General features: G+C 42.5%; 1 protein-coding gene across 2 annotated transcripts; it reads left to right on the top strand.

Moving 5' to 3' along the window:
• Positions 1-140: 140 nt before the first annotated feature.
• lpxn (leupaxin) lies at positions 141-10,332 on the top strand. Of its 2 annotated transcripts, none has more exons than XM_041935036.1 (9): positions 141-268; positions 2,475-2,560; positions 2,763-2,830; positions 3,242-3,338; positions 3,598-3,852; positions 4,031-4,204; positions 4,651-4,732; positions 4,849-4,997; positions 7,996-10,332. In XM_041935036.1, the coding sequence occupies exons 1-9, from the start codon at positions 259-261 to the stop codon at positions 8,260-8,262; spliced, it is 1,188 nt and encodes a 395-aa protein (XP_041790970.1). In that variant the 5' UTR covers positions 141-258; the 3' UTR covers positions 8,263-10,332. The 2 variants fall into 2 exon arrangements, with proteins under 2 accessions (XP_041790970.1, XP_041790969.1); XM_041935035.1 differs by lacking the exon at positions 141-268 and adding an exon at positions 1,343-1,416.
• The last annotated feature ends 5,018 nt before the right edge of the window (positions 10,333-15,350 follow it).

Here is a 15,350-nt window from a genome sequence, read left to right as displayed (position 1 = left end):
CCCTTCCCTGAAAGGTAATGGTTGCGACCTAAGTGGTGTGAGATAGCGCAGGTGACTACCATATGGTGACCAAAGTCAAATTAGAAACTGACAGAATGTGTCTAAAAACGCAGAAGTCTTTGGTCTGCGTTGGTTTTGGGAAGTGAGAGTATGTGGTCCTCTGTGTGTCTCTGCTGGCGTCACCACATGATGAAGCTATTCAGGAACACTGGAATAAATTAAAACCGTGTCCACAGCAGGTGTCATGAACGCCACGTGATGATTAAAGGTACAGTTCTTATAATTCTGCGTTATTATAACGCTGGTTTCAATGCCTGAAGCTGTGGCTAGTAATTATATCCAGCCCAGTCTGTGAACACTAGTGCAATATTACAAGTGAAGAGACAATTATGTGAAGCATTCTGCTGATTGTTTCTGGCTTTATCAAAATACTAATGAAAACACTGCTTCTCTCATTTTTTATCTGCTTTTGTGAATGGAGTTTACTACCAGGATACTCTTACTATTATGTGTAGACTTTTGATCATACAGGGATAACTGTGTTACTGTTACATTTTGTGTGTTTTGTTAGTGTTTTATGTGTGTATTGAAGAAGTTATTATTATTATTTTTTATTTACTTTATTGATCCCAAACTGGGAAATTACTTCTCTGCATTTAATCCATCACTGATTGAAACACATACATGCAACATGCAACACAAGCAGTGAAACACACAGGAGCAGTTTGCTGCATTCAAGCGCCTGGGGAGCATATTGAGGGTCAAGTGCCTTGCTCAAGGGCACATCAGCCGGCTAATGGAGGGAGATACTCCACCACACCCACATTTTTTCTGCCAGTCCGGTGGGGGAATCGAACCGGCGACCTTCCGATCACAAGTTTTTTTTGTCTGCTTTTTGCTTTTTATTTCATTAGGCCTATATTTCATTGTCATTGTACTTAAATTGTTTTGGTTTTCCACTTAATTGCGCTAGACTCATGTAAAGCAGTTTGAATCACCACTGTGTCTGAAAATATACAAATAAAGACCTTGCCTTATACTTACAGTATTCTTAAGCAGAGATGTTTCCAGTATTGTTAGTGTATTACCATACTGTCCTAGACCACATCTACATATTATATACATATGTTGTGTACATAAAAGCACAAAAAATATGGTTTCATCAGACTTAGACACACTTACAAACTGAGCACACACTGTTCAGAAACTGTTCTTGGTTTCCTCTTCACAAGAAAACAGCAACACCTCATTCTAACCAATGACAGTTCGTAACCCAGTACCAGCCGAAAACAAACCTGAGGAAGTGACGATTTTGACCAGATGAGAAATTGGGCCGGTTACCTTAGTAACTAACCAGCTGAAAAAAACACATTCACACTTGAGCAGTGAGAGCAGGAAACAGCATGGAAGAGCTCGGTAAGACAACTGTCTGTCATGCTTTACATAGTTGATCATCCTCAAACTGATCCGTGGACAGATTGTTAGATATTGACTGAATATTGTAATTCTAAGATATTCAGTGTAAGATGCTATGATTTATAACTGGTGTAGACAATAGAAATGAAGAGAAGAACTGATCATGGAGTAAGACGAAAGCTTTTACTGTACGTATTGTGTGACTCACAACAAGTACAGTATACAAGCACTGTATATTATATACTGTACTTTTAAATGCAATTCAGCGTGTAATTATTTGAATAACACTGTGTATTATTTTTGCCCTGTAATTTCAATCATGCTGTTTATAGCTTGTAAACTACGCTGCCATTTTGACAGGAAAGAGATATTATCTCAGCAGAGCATCATGGCAAAAAATTAAGCTTAAACAGGCAAAATCCAAGAAAAGAGTGGGCTTCACCGGTCATCAAAATATGCAAGCTATGTTTCACAAATCAAACATACAAAAACATACAACAATTCGATTTAATTTTACTGTGTCCTAAAAATAAATGAAAGGATGTGTGAGTTTTTCTGAGATGGGAAGATACAGAAGAGGCAGACTGATCAATCGTCAAAGACAACAGTGCTAAAAACTAAACATTTGTTCTTTTTTAACAGCCATGCTGTCTACTTCCACAAACAGACTTTCATTTAAGTATTTTCCCATTTTCTTAGATTTCACCTAATTGTGTGAGGAGAGAGTTGAATTTGGTGTAATATTTGTCACCACAGTCTTGCAACATTATCACAAGTTTCACTTCTGCAACGTGCCTGCTGTCATTTCCTGAGGAAGCTGACTTGCATGAAGCAACCTCGATATGATCTGCCAGCACCTTGATCAGAACACTGAGGTGCACTCACAGGAAACTTCGCAGGAAACATTTCACAAGTGCAAATGACACACACTCTGGCTCAAGAGCAGACACACAGAAAGGACAATCAGTGTGTGCCAGTGGTTGCCTGGTGTGAATGCTGTACACATATGTATTCATGTTCGTGTGGTTAGATGATTTATGGTATGTACCCTGCCACAGATTTGCTGTTGGAGGAGCTGGCCTTCAGTTCAGCAGCTTCACAGAGTGTCGATGCGAGCAGGAGCAGCGATCCAGCTGATGGGGAGGTGAAGATAAAGTCCCCAAACTCACACTGTATCATAACATTCTTAATTATCATCTACTTCGGCTGTAGCTGAACCTAAAGTTATTCTCAACCAACCAGTTGACAAGTTAAGACCTGCATTTAGATCAGATGATCAGGTCAACTTGTAATTCTGGTACTCCAGCCACAGAAACTCCACTATATTTTTGGTTGTGTGTCCACAGGTGCCAGGTTCAGATTATGCAGGATTTACCAGGAATGACAAAGGTTCAGTCTGCGCAAATGTCTACAGGTGAAGCACAAGCTGTTGAGCCCTGATGCACATTATCATTATGTAAACTATGTGTGTGTTTTAAGCATAAGATCTTCTACTTTCAAAGCATCTTAATGTGCACAGCAATCTTAGTACTTAGTCTACATTTAACTTACTTTCAGTGCCAGATTTTTTTTCAGATCTCACCCCAGACATATCAGCATATATCCACTATATTACAACCCTTGTATTTGCACAACTAGTGAAGTTTTCTAGGTTTTCCATCAGTTTATAACTCCCGATGACATTATTGGAAAACATCACCCAGGACCTCAGACAATGTCCAGAGACAGAGTTTTCCCTCAGTATGAATTTGTACAGAAAGGGGTGGTTAGTGTGCTTGAAGATTGAGATATTATGCTTTCTAATGTGCTCGTCTCTGGCTTTCAGTGATCTGCCAGCTCCCGTGGCAGCTTCCCCAGACTCCAGCTCACTCAACGAGGAGCTGGACTCCATCTTGCAGGATCTGATGAGTCTGGGACAAGGGGTCAGTACAGTGTCTGCATGCACATGTCTCAGAAGCACTGGAACTTGTCAATATTGATCTATTTCGACATGTTAGGCACAATTCACAGCAAATATTTAACCAGGTTAAACTGCAGGGGGCAGCATTGCACTAATGTCGACACTGCACAGCCTCGAGTAATAAAATTTCAGTGCAGGAGCACTGATAAACACCAACCTTTAAAACACACATGCATCAAATGAAATGCTAAAAACGATAGATATCTGTGCTTATTATTTAGGATCAAGAGCCTTCAATGAGCCCACCACCGCTTACACAGGAACAGTCAAAAAGGAAAACAGAAGGTGGGCAGCAGGAGAACAAGGAGAGCAGCAGCAGCGTAGCAGCTTCAGATGCAGAGGCCTCGACCACGAACAAGAAAACAGATACTATAGATGACCTGCTGGGAGGCCTGAGCTCTGACCTGGAGAAGATTGGCGTACGCACTACAGCCAAGGGCCACTGTGCTTCCTGCAACAAATGCATTGTGGGAAAGGTGAAATAAGTTACATAAACTAGTGGGCACTCATTGAAATCAATGTGTTTTTAATCTGCATGACAAAAACCAAGATGTAAAGTCAGCCTGAACCCACAGAACAAAAAAGTCAAACTTGATGAAAGAGATAAAACCCTCTTTTTGTTCTTTCATTTCTTATTATTTTCCTATTCTGCAGATGATCACGGCGCTGGGCGAAGTGTGGCACCCTGAACACTTTGTGTGCGTGGCGTGTAAAATGGAGCTGAGCACCACAGGCTTCTTTGAAAGAGAGGGGCAGCCGTACTGTGACAAGGACTACCATCAGCTCTTCGCTCCTCGCTGTGCATACTGCAAGGGGCCCATCATGCAGGTGAGGAAGCATATTTTTGTCTACTGCGTATTGACGATGTAAAAATAAATAATTTTCGAACTATTCAGCCCTCCTGTCGTTCAGGTAAAGCACGCACTTGCCTTTGTTTCTGGATTTATACTCTTAATTTGTTCAACAATAATCTTCTGAAGATGGGATGATGACATACAGTAGTATGTAGTTAATTTTTCTGGACATATCCCACATGTCATCCTAATAAATAAAGCACAAAACCATACTGGGATTCTTCAGTCTGGGCTTATGCTGCAGACCAAAGTCATTTATCAGAAACTAATGCAACTTCTCCTCTGATTCACTTTATGTGGTTCACAATCATCATATTTTTGCTTCCTGACATCTGAACATGTGAGATGAGGCAGACCTTACTAATCCTTTAGGGAAGTAAAAGCGTGATGTAATACTTCTATGTCTGGCTGGTTTACCAGAACATCCTGACAGCTCTGGACCAGACCTGGCACCCCGAGCACTTCTTCTGTACACACTGTGGAGGCCTGTTCGGACCTGAAGGTGAGGGGCTTGTGCACTCATTTCTCTCCACCGGAATCCACAACTTCAGCTAAAAGGTTATCAATTCTATCCGTTATCGCTCAGAATTAATCTGGCATGTCTTATTCTTGTCCCAGGCTTCCTAGAAAAGGATGGGAAGCCATATTGTTGCAAGGACTTCTACAACCTCTTTGCTCCCAAGTGCTCAGGCTGTGGGGAGACAGTAAGGGAGAACTACCTGACTGCAGCCAATGGCACCTGGCATCCAGAGTGCTTCGTCTGCTCGGTGAGCCTCTTACCTCAGACCACACACACGGCTCTGGCTCGCACACAGGCCCGGGAATGAATGAGAAAGATACCCACACATTTGCTTTATTTGCAACATTTTGACCACAAGGCTGATGAAAACCTTATGCCTGATGAATACGCTGCGGTTGAAATGATGCAAATAAATCAAGGAAACCATATTCCTCAGTGTGGGTATCTTTTACATTCCCTTCAACCCTACTTCTGTACGCAGCATCTGGTCGAAAACGGTTCAGCGTGCAGCTCCACTTCTGCTTTACTCTGCCACGAGCGGTTGTTAAAGATAAAATGCTCTCAGTAGAGACGTCTTGACAGAAGGTAGCAGCTCCAACTTTACATATGTCATGGTCCCTAAAGAAAAGTTTCTTCATGTTTAAAAACCCAACATGAAATACATAAAATACATTGCTCTTAAAACCTAACACTCAAAATCCCATAAATACAAGTAAGATGACAAGAAGCAACTCACATTGTTTGATATAGAGTCATTATGAGCAAGGCCTAACCTAGATATAACTCCAGAAGGGAAGGAGGTCAAACACTCCACTAAGAGGATGAAGTGGACACCCATAAGTGGCCGAGCCGCTTTAACAAGGACAGAATTTTATCTTAGGTGTAATTTCTATGCATCTTGAAAGCCAGACAAGTTTACCTGGGAACTGGCTCATTGGCAGTAGTTTCATATTCGACAGTGATTGGCTTTTGATTTTGCCCAGCATATGTTTGCATCTCAGATTCCTTCCGCAGAGGAACGTGAAAAGACTTCTCTAGTGACAAACTTTGCACAGATACAAGCAAGTATAGTCATGGTCAGACATTTTATGGGACATAAACATGAGAAAACCCAACCTGTTGCCACTTCCAAACACATCACATATGGACGCTTGGACAGGACCCCTTGGCGTCACTTTTTAAGGAACTGGATAGCCCTTTACCATCATTTTTTAATGTGCAGGGTGGCCCGAAAGAGTTCTATAGACAGCTCGGTCTCACTCCCAATGTGCTAAGCGATGGACATTAGGAGGAAGGTGGGGTGGTTGGATGGGACAGACACCTGTGAAACCAAAAATGAAGGCTGATTTCTTTTGTAAGTGGAGTAATGTATGTAGCAATGTACGTAATTAACGTACTTATTTTAAGCAAAACCATGATCTTTTCCTAAACTAACCAAGTAGTTTTGGTGCCTAAACCTAACTAAAGTTCAACATTTTCACGTGTTTCTCATTGTTCTCAGCAATTATTTTCAAAATCTAACTGTAAGTTGCATATTTGTTATCGCTAACGTGACCCTGAACCCTGCACTTTGAAAAATTACGCTAAATGGGTACAATACCGTACAAAGTTGCACCAAGGTGTTCTTAACAAGTGTTGGTAGTCATTATAGTCTATATGAGAGTGAGTTAACGTCATCAAACATAAAGAAACAGTCGTCACCGACACTGAGCAAAAAGACCTTTCCTTGTTAAACACAGGTGTTACTAATGTCATTAATGGATTTTTCCATTCAGGTGTTCCTTTGCCAAAGACCTGGTGCGCATGTTGGCGCACTGTCATGGCTTACTGGCACACATGAATGGAAAAGAGCCACCACTAATGCTAAAAGTTACACCTGTGATTTTATGACAAGTCAAAATGTCCGCCAAGAGAAATGTGTGCAATCATCCACTGGATCATTTGCAACATCCACTCGCTCCACGTCCTAAGTAATGAAGACCCGGCAAGCTGCATGTTCCATGACTGTAACCGATGACACAGAGGCTACAAACAGTTGTAGTCATGCTAGCGGCATGGCTCTAGCGATGACTGTCAGTCCGTCAGTTAGTCAGTCATTCGATCGGACCGCCACTTTGATCTGGACCGAAATATCTCAACTACTATTGGATGGATTGCGTTGACATTTCGTACAGACATTCATGGTCCCCAGGAGATACATTTTACTGACTTTGGTGATCCTCTGACATTTCCTCCAGAACCACCATGAGGTTGAGATATTTTCTTTATTGGATTATCACAACTATTAGATGGTTTGCTGTGAAATTTATTGCAGAAATTCATTGTTCCCAGAGGAGGAATTGTAATAACTTTGATCTCAGGCCATCATCTGGTCTTTGGTTTATGAACAAATGTACTAATGACATTCCCATCAGCCTTCTCTTCTTAACATATTAATGGCCCATGTCAGTGATTCTGCAGATTTTGTAGCTATACTTTACATTACAATTGAGAGTATCGCAGGGAATACCAAAGGTTTATACTGTAGGTAACTTCCAGGAAGACTTTGATCTTCATTCATTTCTGCAGATCATCAAATTACAGAAATTTGAAATTGATGATAGAGTCAATCCATCACAGTCACATGTTACATTGCCATTGCATGGTAATACAGTGTTGAGCATGGTCTAATTTGAAATTACACTCAAAGCTTCCCTTATTAGTCAACCAAGGGAACTCTGGCATCCAGGATTTCAGAGTCTGCTGCCAAACAGCAGCCACTAAATGCATGTAGCTATAAAATTCACATTATCCTTTTCTTGACATTTATATTCCCCATTTGCTCATCTTATATATTTGATTTAGCAACAAGACAGCTTGAGAACGCTTTTCCTGCAGCCAGCCTTCAAATAGCTAATATCAGCTGTCCTTGAACACACCACGAAGGGTCAAGTTTGGAATATATTTCCATATTTTGACAATCTAATCTAAACATAAATAAATAATGGATTTCCAGTTCCAAAACAGTTACTCTTCATACAGCACTAAAGCTTTGGTATGGTTTGGAAAGTCTCAGCATTTATCTGAGATCATGAAAATATCACTGGCATGGCCCTCTAAAATCAAACATTCCTATCCATATTTCACACTATTATCCTTCATCCACCTCGTTACCACCTTTGTTCTATCTCTCTTTATCCTCCGTCCTCTTGTCCATCTTTTCTCACCTCACTTTCCCCATGCTTCTCTTCTGTTCTTACATCCAGGACTGTCTGAAGCCCTTCGCTGGTGGCTGTTTCATGGAGCTGGACGGTCGACCCCTCTGCTCACTGCACTTCCACTCCCGGCAGGGCACTCTGTGCGGCAGCTGTAGCGAGCCCATCACGGGCCGCTGCATCTCTGCTCTCGACCGCAAGTTTCACCCCGAGCACTTTGTGTGCGCCTTCTGTCTGCGGCAGCTCAGCCAAGGCATCTTTAAAGAGCAGAAAGGGAAGCCATACTGCGCGGCTTGCTTTAACAAACTGTTTGTGTGAGACATATGATGCATAACACTCACAGTCATTGTATCGCTGTCAATGCCGAGATTGTAATTTCCAATAATTTGATTAAATTAAAATGAGACAAGTATATTATTCTTACATTAGAGCACATTACATTACAAGACTGTGTTTGCAATGGTGCAGAACACGTTTCATCTTCCAGTACTTCATGACCAACTGAGGTATGTGAAATTTTAAGTTGTTCTGGAATTTAATTACAAACAAACAAACAGACAAACAAAAGAGTGTCAAACATGAAATGTGGCACAAATTATTTATAGATTATGTAAATAATATCAAGGGAGAAATGCTAACACTGTAACATAATTAATGACACGGTTGTAAAACACAAGAAAAACATGTCTTTCCCATGATAAAAACACTGAGGAAACATTTAACATATGTGAAGTTTGGATGGTTCTACAAGGTGTGTTGCTGAGTTGAGTAAATTATACAGGATTTCATATATCATGGTGACATAAAATGTATAAATGGAGAAAGAAAAAGACAGAGGTGCAGTTTTAATCCGTGGTTTCCATTGAGCTATCCTCAGTATGCCATAAGACTTGGCAGTCCAGAGATACTCTCTGGCAGTGTGGAGCGGTTCGTCAAGGGGCTTGTCTATGTGGTCTGATAGCTTGTATTGGCAGTGGCTGGCATGGAATCGGCGTGCCAACCTGAGTTTCCTCTTACTCTGACTTACCATTTGGCCCCTGGCATGCACTGGATTCAAACAACCTCTTCATTCTCCACACAGGCTGCTTTATAGCCGCCTATGGAAGATTAATGAAGGTGGTGAGGTGAACAAAGGCGGGTTCAGAGGGAGCTCCTACACATCACTGCATCTCTTCAGCAACTCACTCTGACTGTTGAGGGATGGATCAACCACAAAGTGTTTTAGAGTACATTTACTTTTGGTGATGTACCTTTCATGTCTGGGCCAGGCTTTCTTGTTGCCTTACACATTTTTGTTCACCCCCACTGATAACGGATGAAATGCGGCACAGTTAAGATGTATGAGAGGAAATGTCTTATCTATTTAAATGTAAGATGTTGTCAGTGCAGAATCACATAACAAAATCAATGTTTTGCACCAACACAAACTGCAATTTCAAAATTGCATTAATTGCAACAAGCTCTTGAATTCATTTAGTTTTTTCCTTACTCAGAGGTGACAACGATTCTGTCATCTACTGTGGTGGATCTTTAACTGAAGCAGAGTTACGCGTGAAGCAACAAAATTCACATTAACCTCTTCATGATGTACGTGCTCCATTTTTGCTTGCCTTATGTGTGATTTTCCTGCAAGATCTACATGTCCTTGGACACGGCATCAAGGACCATGTGACAATTGTTAAATGACTAACTTCAGCATTCAAGATGTTTTAAATCTCTGCAGCTGATTTTAAATAACCAATGGAAGGTATGAAATGAAAAAAGTGTGAAGAACTTTTGCAAAGGACTGAACATCACAGGGATAATCTGTAAAATACTAAAGCTAACCACACTTGCCTAAATTTTCTTGGTACCCACCTCTGCAGAATACAAAATTCTGACCAACGTCAGTCTGTATCTTGTCAAACAGTTTCTTATGTTCAGATGAACACTGGCCACTCTTTGTTGGGCCGTAGAGGCAGCTTTCCTCAGCTTTTCTTCAAGTCACTTAGGCTCGCCGTGTGTGAAGTTAGCGTGTGAGTGGGAGCGGAGGTGAGCATTAATCATGCTGTCATCACCGTCAGACCAGGCCTCTCGTAGCCTCTGCAGAATATGGGCCTTGCATCATGGAAGAAGTGCAAATGTATCGTGCTCGGTCAAAGTCCAAGATCGTAAGTGTTTAATGATGTGACGGCCTTGTGCCCAGATTCCTACCGAACTCAAAGATATACTGTAATGTTCAATTTTACACCTCAGAGATTTGCATTGTGTTGTAAGATGCAATAGGAATTTCACTTTCCGACATGGAACAATATCAAGTTGGGTCTGATGTGAAACCGCGTCATGTGACTTCATGATTGAGGGGCGATTATGTTTACTCTAGTAATAAAAATGTTTCTTTCTGCACCATTCACTGTCACAACTGCATGCTGTTTATGAGCAGACTTTCCAAAACTGACTTATAAGTGGTGAGACTTGTTTAATGGCCGCTTTCCTACATCAAAGTGCCTAAACTAGCCGATAGCTTAAATTTAGATTAGCAAAAAACCTCAGACGCACATGGGAATGCTCACCCGAACAGGCGAGCATATTTAGTTAAATGCAGACAACACCAAAGCTTTGCAAAATCTCCAGCTGAAAAGCAGAGAACAAAAATATGACGCGGGGAAAGAAACTGTGGCATTCACGGAAAAAATATGAATGTTATCGTATGGCTGAGTGAGTAGGGAGGAAAAGGGTTCTCTGGCACGTAGTAAAAATGAGAAAACATGAAATGTGAGCGGGGGTCTTTTTAAAAGGGTGGCGAATAAAGGGCCGTCTGTGGAAAGCGGAGAGAGTGTAACTCAGGTGACATTTACAGCAGTGAAACAGAGTACGAACGGTCTGGGAGCGCACTGGGCCATGATGGCAGCTCGAGCTCAATGGGGGAGGGAAAAGGAGTGAGGCACACACTGGGACATAATGGATACTGGTGCTGAGGGAGGCAGGGTGACGAGGGCAGGGGTTGACGAGTGTAGTTGCAAGAGTTACCCCTGTGTGACACTGAAACCCAACACTTACCTCCTCTCCTGTAAAATGGCCGTGTCCGCTCGGCCACCCCTGATGGGGACGGTAGAGCCGCCTGTCCGGGACCGATTCAGCGCCACAGCGGGTCACGCCCGGCTGGTGCTGCCCTACCCTGTAAACCCAGCAGTTCACATCGGCTTTGAACCCATAACTGTCAGACAGGTCGTAGGTGCAGACTCACTCATTAATCAGTACATTTGCTCATGGACACACATCCATGGAAACGCCATCTGGAGACAACTCCAGTTGCAAATCAGTGCAGACGATGTGAAATCACAGCTCCAGTAGGCGCAGTAAAACATGGGTGGGTCGGATTACTCTAACATCACCGCATGTCCATGTTCGCATGTACTGATGAACTTAACAGGTCACTGCGTCGACGAGCAACAGAAGTGAACGCGGGTACGTTTCTCTGAACCAAAGAGAGACAAATGTGAATTTGTTGCACTTTTTTCAAGTTGATAGGTTACTCATTATTTTTACAGTTTCATCACATATGCAGGGATGAATGAATTAAAGAAGCCGCTGCTTGTGTCAAACATAAAATGGGTGGAAAATCCTGTGAGGTCCTTTAACAAAACTTCAAAAAAGTTTCTGAAGACATGCCCACTATCGTCAAAGACTCCTATTCCCTCAGTGTACAATGAACGGGTGTCCTTCACATGAAGCATCACAGTTCCTTGACCCCAACAAAGATGGCGTCGATGAGTACTGCCACTCACGCATCCCCGGCAGAACGAAAACCTCCCGTCATTCTGATTTAGATGCGTTCATGCATTTTTCCTTGATGATGACGTCCACTGTTGCCTTGCTGACACATCGTCAGACGCATCGAACATTTGCAGTGTTGCATATTTGGAGCGATTGGTTGAGTTGTTAAGTGAAACCAGTTTCAAACAAATATTGGTGAACTGACCGTATTAGTGCTCTAATGTTTGACTGTGAAATAAATCTGAATTAAAGCTGAGGAGCTGATGTAAACAGCTTCTCTGACTCGGTTGAGAGTAACTACAGTTCAAATGTGATGACACAAACCCAGCACGAGCACCTGTCATTCCCAGGAAGCCATCTTTGTGTTGTGATTCTTTTGCACAGGTTTTCAAAAACTCGGCGAGTTCATTGTCATGACTACATTCAACAGTGTCAGTGCTTTGACGCAGACTGGAAAACAAGTGGAAAGTAATGAATTTTAGCTTGTTTGCCGAATGTTTTACCGACTTCATTACATATCAAGAAACTGTCGTACATGAGGTTGAACTGTAGTCAGCCGGCAGAGGCGAGAGCGGAATTTTAGTGCGACTTGAATGAGCAAACAATCCAAACATTGTGCGAAGAACTGAATTTGACTGAACCGGAAGCAGTTGGCGCGTCCATCGATATCGGCCAAACAAGCATATGCGACTTTTAGTGCTCCACAAAGGCGAGCCTACGGAGCCTGTTTAGAAGGTAAAGTCTTCAGCGAAATAGAGCGTTCCTGTGCGAGAGTTCAAATGAATGTGTTTTTAACAGCAGGGGAAAAGTGACAACTTCAACACCTCAGTAATTACTTCCACACAGAAAGAAGTTGAGCTGGAGCTCCACTTCTGGGTGTGTTTGTTTTGGCGTTCTGCTGATGCTGGGTGCAGGTATCACACCTGATTCATGACTAGGCCCTCTGTCCAATAGGAGCCTCTTGTTGTCCTTGGCCGAACACTGAGTGCTCGCTGCTATCTCACACTCTCTCAGCAGGCGGGCGCGCACACACACACATGCCCAACAAACTTGAAAATAATATTTGTGGATTTTTTAGTCATGCTGTCTTGGGCTGCACGATCACATGCGCAGACATGCACAGACGCAAAAACATGTTAATACAAATAGCTTCAGCTTACCACACACGTCAAAATACATACGCATGCACACACATCAATTCAACATATGCACGCTATTGATGGGTTTGGTGAACAGTATCACGCACACACAGATTCAAAACACATGCACACACATAAACATATAAATAATATTTATGAGTTTGTCTCTCTCTCTCTCACACACACACACACACATGCACAGCCAAGAAAACGATGGTCTTCTCGGGTCTGGCTGACACAAAGCGTATCTGTGCGAGCACCACTGCCTCCTCTGTGTGCTTGCTGATCCTTAACCAAGTGAACTCGAGGTCTCCAGTTTTATGGGTTAAATGGAGGCAGCTCCTGAGGGGGATGCTTATACGGGAGGCTCTCAAGACAACTTCAAAACACTTGGTCTCCTCTTCCTCCGCTGCATGCCTTTGCCTCATCTCCCTCACAACTCCTGCCAAGTCTCTCAGCCGGACCTCCGTGCTCAACGCGGAGGAAGGAGCGGGAGAAAAAGAACACGGTGAATTTTATCTGGATCCCAATAACGGCACAGACCAAACTGGCCGGGGTTATGAGGAAGATTTATAAGACAGTAAGCTCCTTCTGTATGCTAGCCTTTAGTGTCAAGAAGATAGATGGTTTCATTATGCTGCCTCATTGTGTCCATGTGTGGGTGTACGGTACATTGTGCCAGAGCGGTGCAGTCTGTGATATATTCAGGGAAACTATTCTTGTGACCAGTGGAGCTCACCCCTAGAGTAATTGTTAGAACATGTTTGTACGGTGGGCAAGCCTGTAATGATTTGGCTGAGCTCCTTGAGATCACAGGACACTGGTTTTGAAAAGCTGAGGTTCAGACCAGGATTTCAGAAGGGTTAAAATTGGGCTACGGATGGGAATTCGACACTGGAGTGGAGGTTGAGGTTGTTCGGACTTGGATCTCCATTACTGCCCTGCATTGTTTGTATGGTACATGGTTAGCTCTTGGCTCAGCCTAGGTGGTAGGGCTGAGGCTTGGACCAGGGGTCAGACACTGAGCAAAGTGGCTCTGGGACTGGGACGGGGCCAATTGGTAATATGGCTCTAATCCAAATCCACCGCCACTGTAGCAGCCGCAGCATGGATCATTATAAGATTTGTTTTAAAGAGTGATGGTTAACCGCAATATGGCCCGGTTGCCTGAGAGCCGAATGGCCTCCTGGGTTTAGACAAGCTCGTGGAGGTTTGTTGAGGGCTGGACGAGGAGCAGATCAGGACTGGTTGCTTGATAAATCCCAGCCGCTGCAGGGGGAGCCCACAAGGCCGGCCTCTAGTCAAACAGGCCTGCTGTGGGAAACATTGTGTAGAACCGCACACCCACAGACAGCAACAGACACACATGCAGAGGCCTATAATCTCATCAATAATGAGTTTAATAGTGAAACATGCTTGCACACTAATTTCACCCTGGCAGCTCCAACTGGGTTTCACAGTAATTTCATTAGCAGGTGTCCATTTTCCAGCACCTCAGCTCTGGCGTGTTGGACAGAACATCCATTTAAATTAGACTGCAAGGATTCAGGTTTGCTTCGCTTAAGCACACATTAGCAGCTCGCGAGACATTTTTCTAATCACTAATACCCCAGTATTTTCTGTGACACCCCGTTCCCACTAAACCCATTACGATGCACTCATAAGCCCTTGTCTGAGCCCAGGGCTCCTCCACAGCTATGTGATGATGGAGCTGGAGTTACCTCTTTGCATAAAAATGATTTAGTGTGCAGTAATTCAATACTGCCGCATTGCTTTCATCATAAGGATTACTTCTTCATTTCTGCAATCCTGTAGCTTCGGTGCTTCCCGTTCCATTCATCTGTAAAGGCGGCGAAGCCTTTTACAGAAAAAAGTTCTCTCCGAGGATCAACCGCAATCCAAAAAACATCAAGTTCTTAAAATGCAATATTAAATTTAAGAAATCTCGCTTCCTTTAACATGGAGTGAACTGCCAATGGACTGAAACAAACGCGTTTGATCAGAATGCGGCTAAATTAGTTTGTTAGAAGTGACATTACTTTAAACGGAGATACGCTATGTGAGACATAATTGAGCCGCCCCTGTTAATTATACATATTTTTGTATGTATTTATATGTATTTTTATATTACATTTGTTGAATTTAATTAAACAAATGCAGTGATGCAAATTTACTCATAAATCCCTTTTTTTGGTTAGTTTCAATGATGAATATTTGGATTAATTATTAAATCTTTAGATTACTCTTTAGGTTTAAAAGTGTATTTTATTTAAAGAATAAAATAGTTGAGTTTAGGAGAGCAGATTCATGACAGGATCCTTCTATGATACAAGAGTTTTTTGACAGTACGTAAGCAGAAACTCCTAACATTCTCTTTCCCCTTACACCAGAAACTCACTCTCTCTCTTCCTCTCCCTCTCACACACACCATTTTCACATAGCAACCGACAAAGCCAAGACAAACAGGAACTCAAGGATTTTTCAGTCATTTGAATCGACATCTTCTTCACT

The sequence above is a fragment of the Chelmon rostratus genome, chromosome 4 (assembly GCF_017976325.1).
Source record: "Chelmon rostratus isolate fCheRos1 chromosome 4, fCheRos1.pri, whole genome shotgun sequence".
NCBI lineage: Eukaryota > Metazoa > Chordata > Actinopteri > Chaetodontiformes > Chaetodontidae > Chelmon > Chelmon rostratus.
This window is presented reverse-complemented; position numbering and strand designations above follow the sequence as displayed.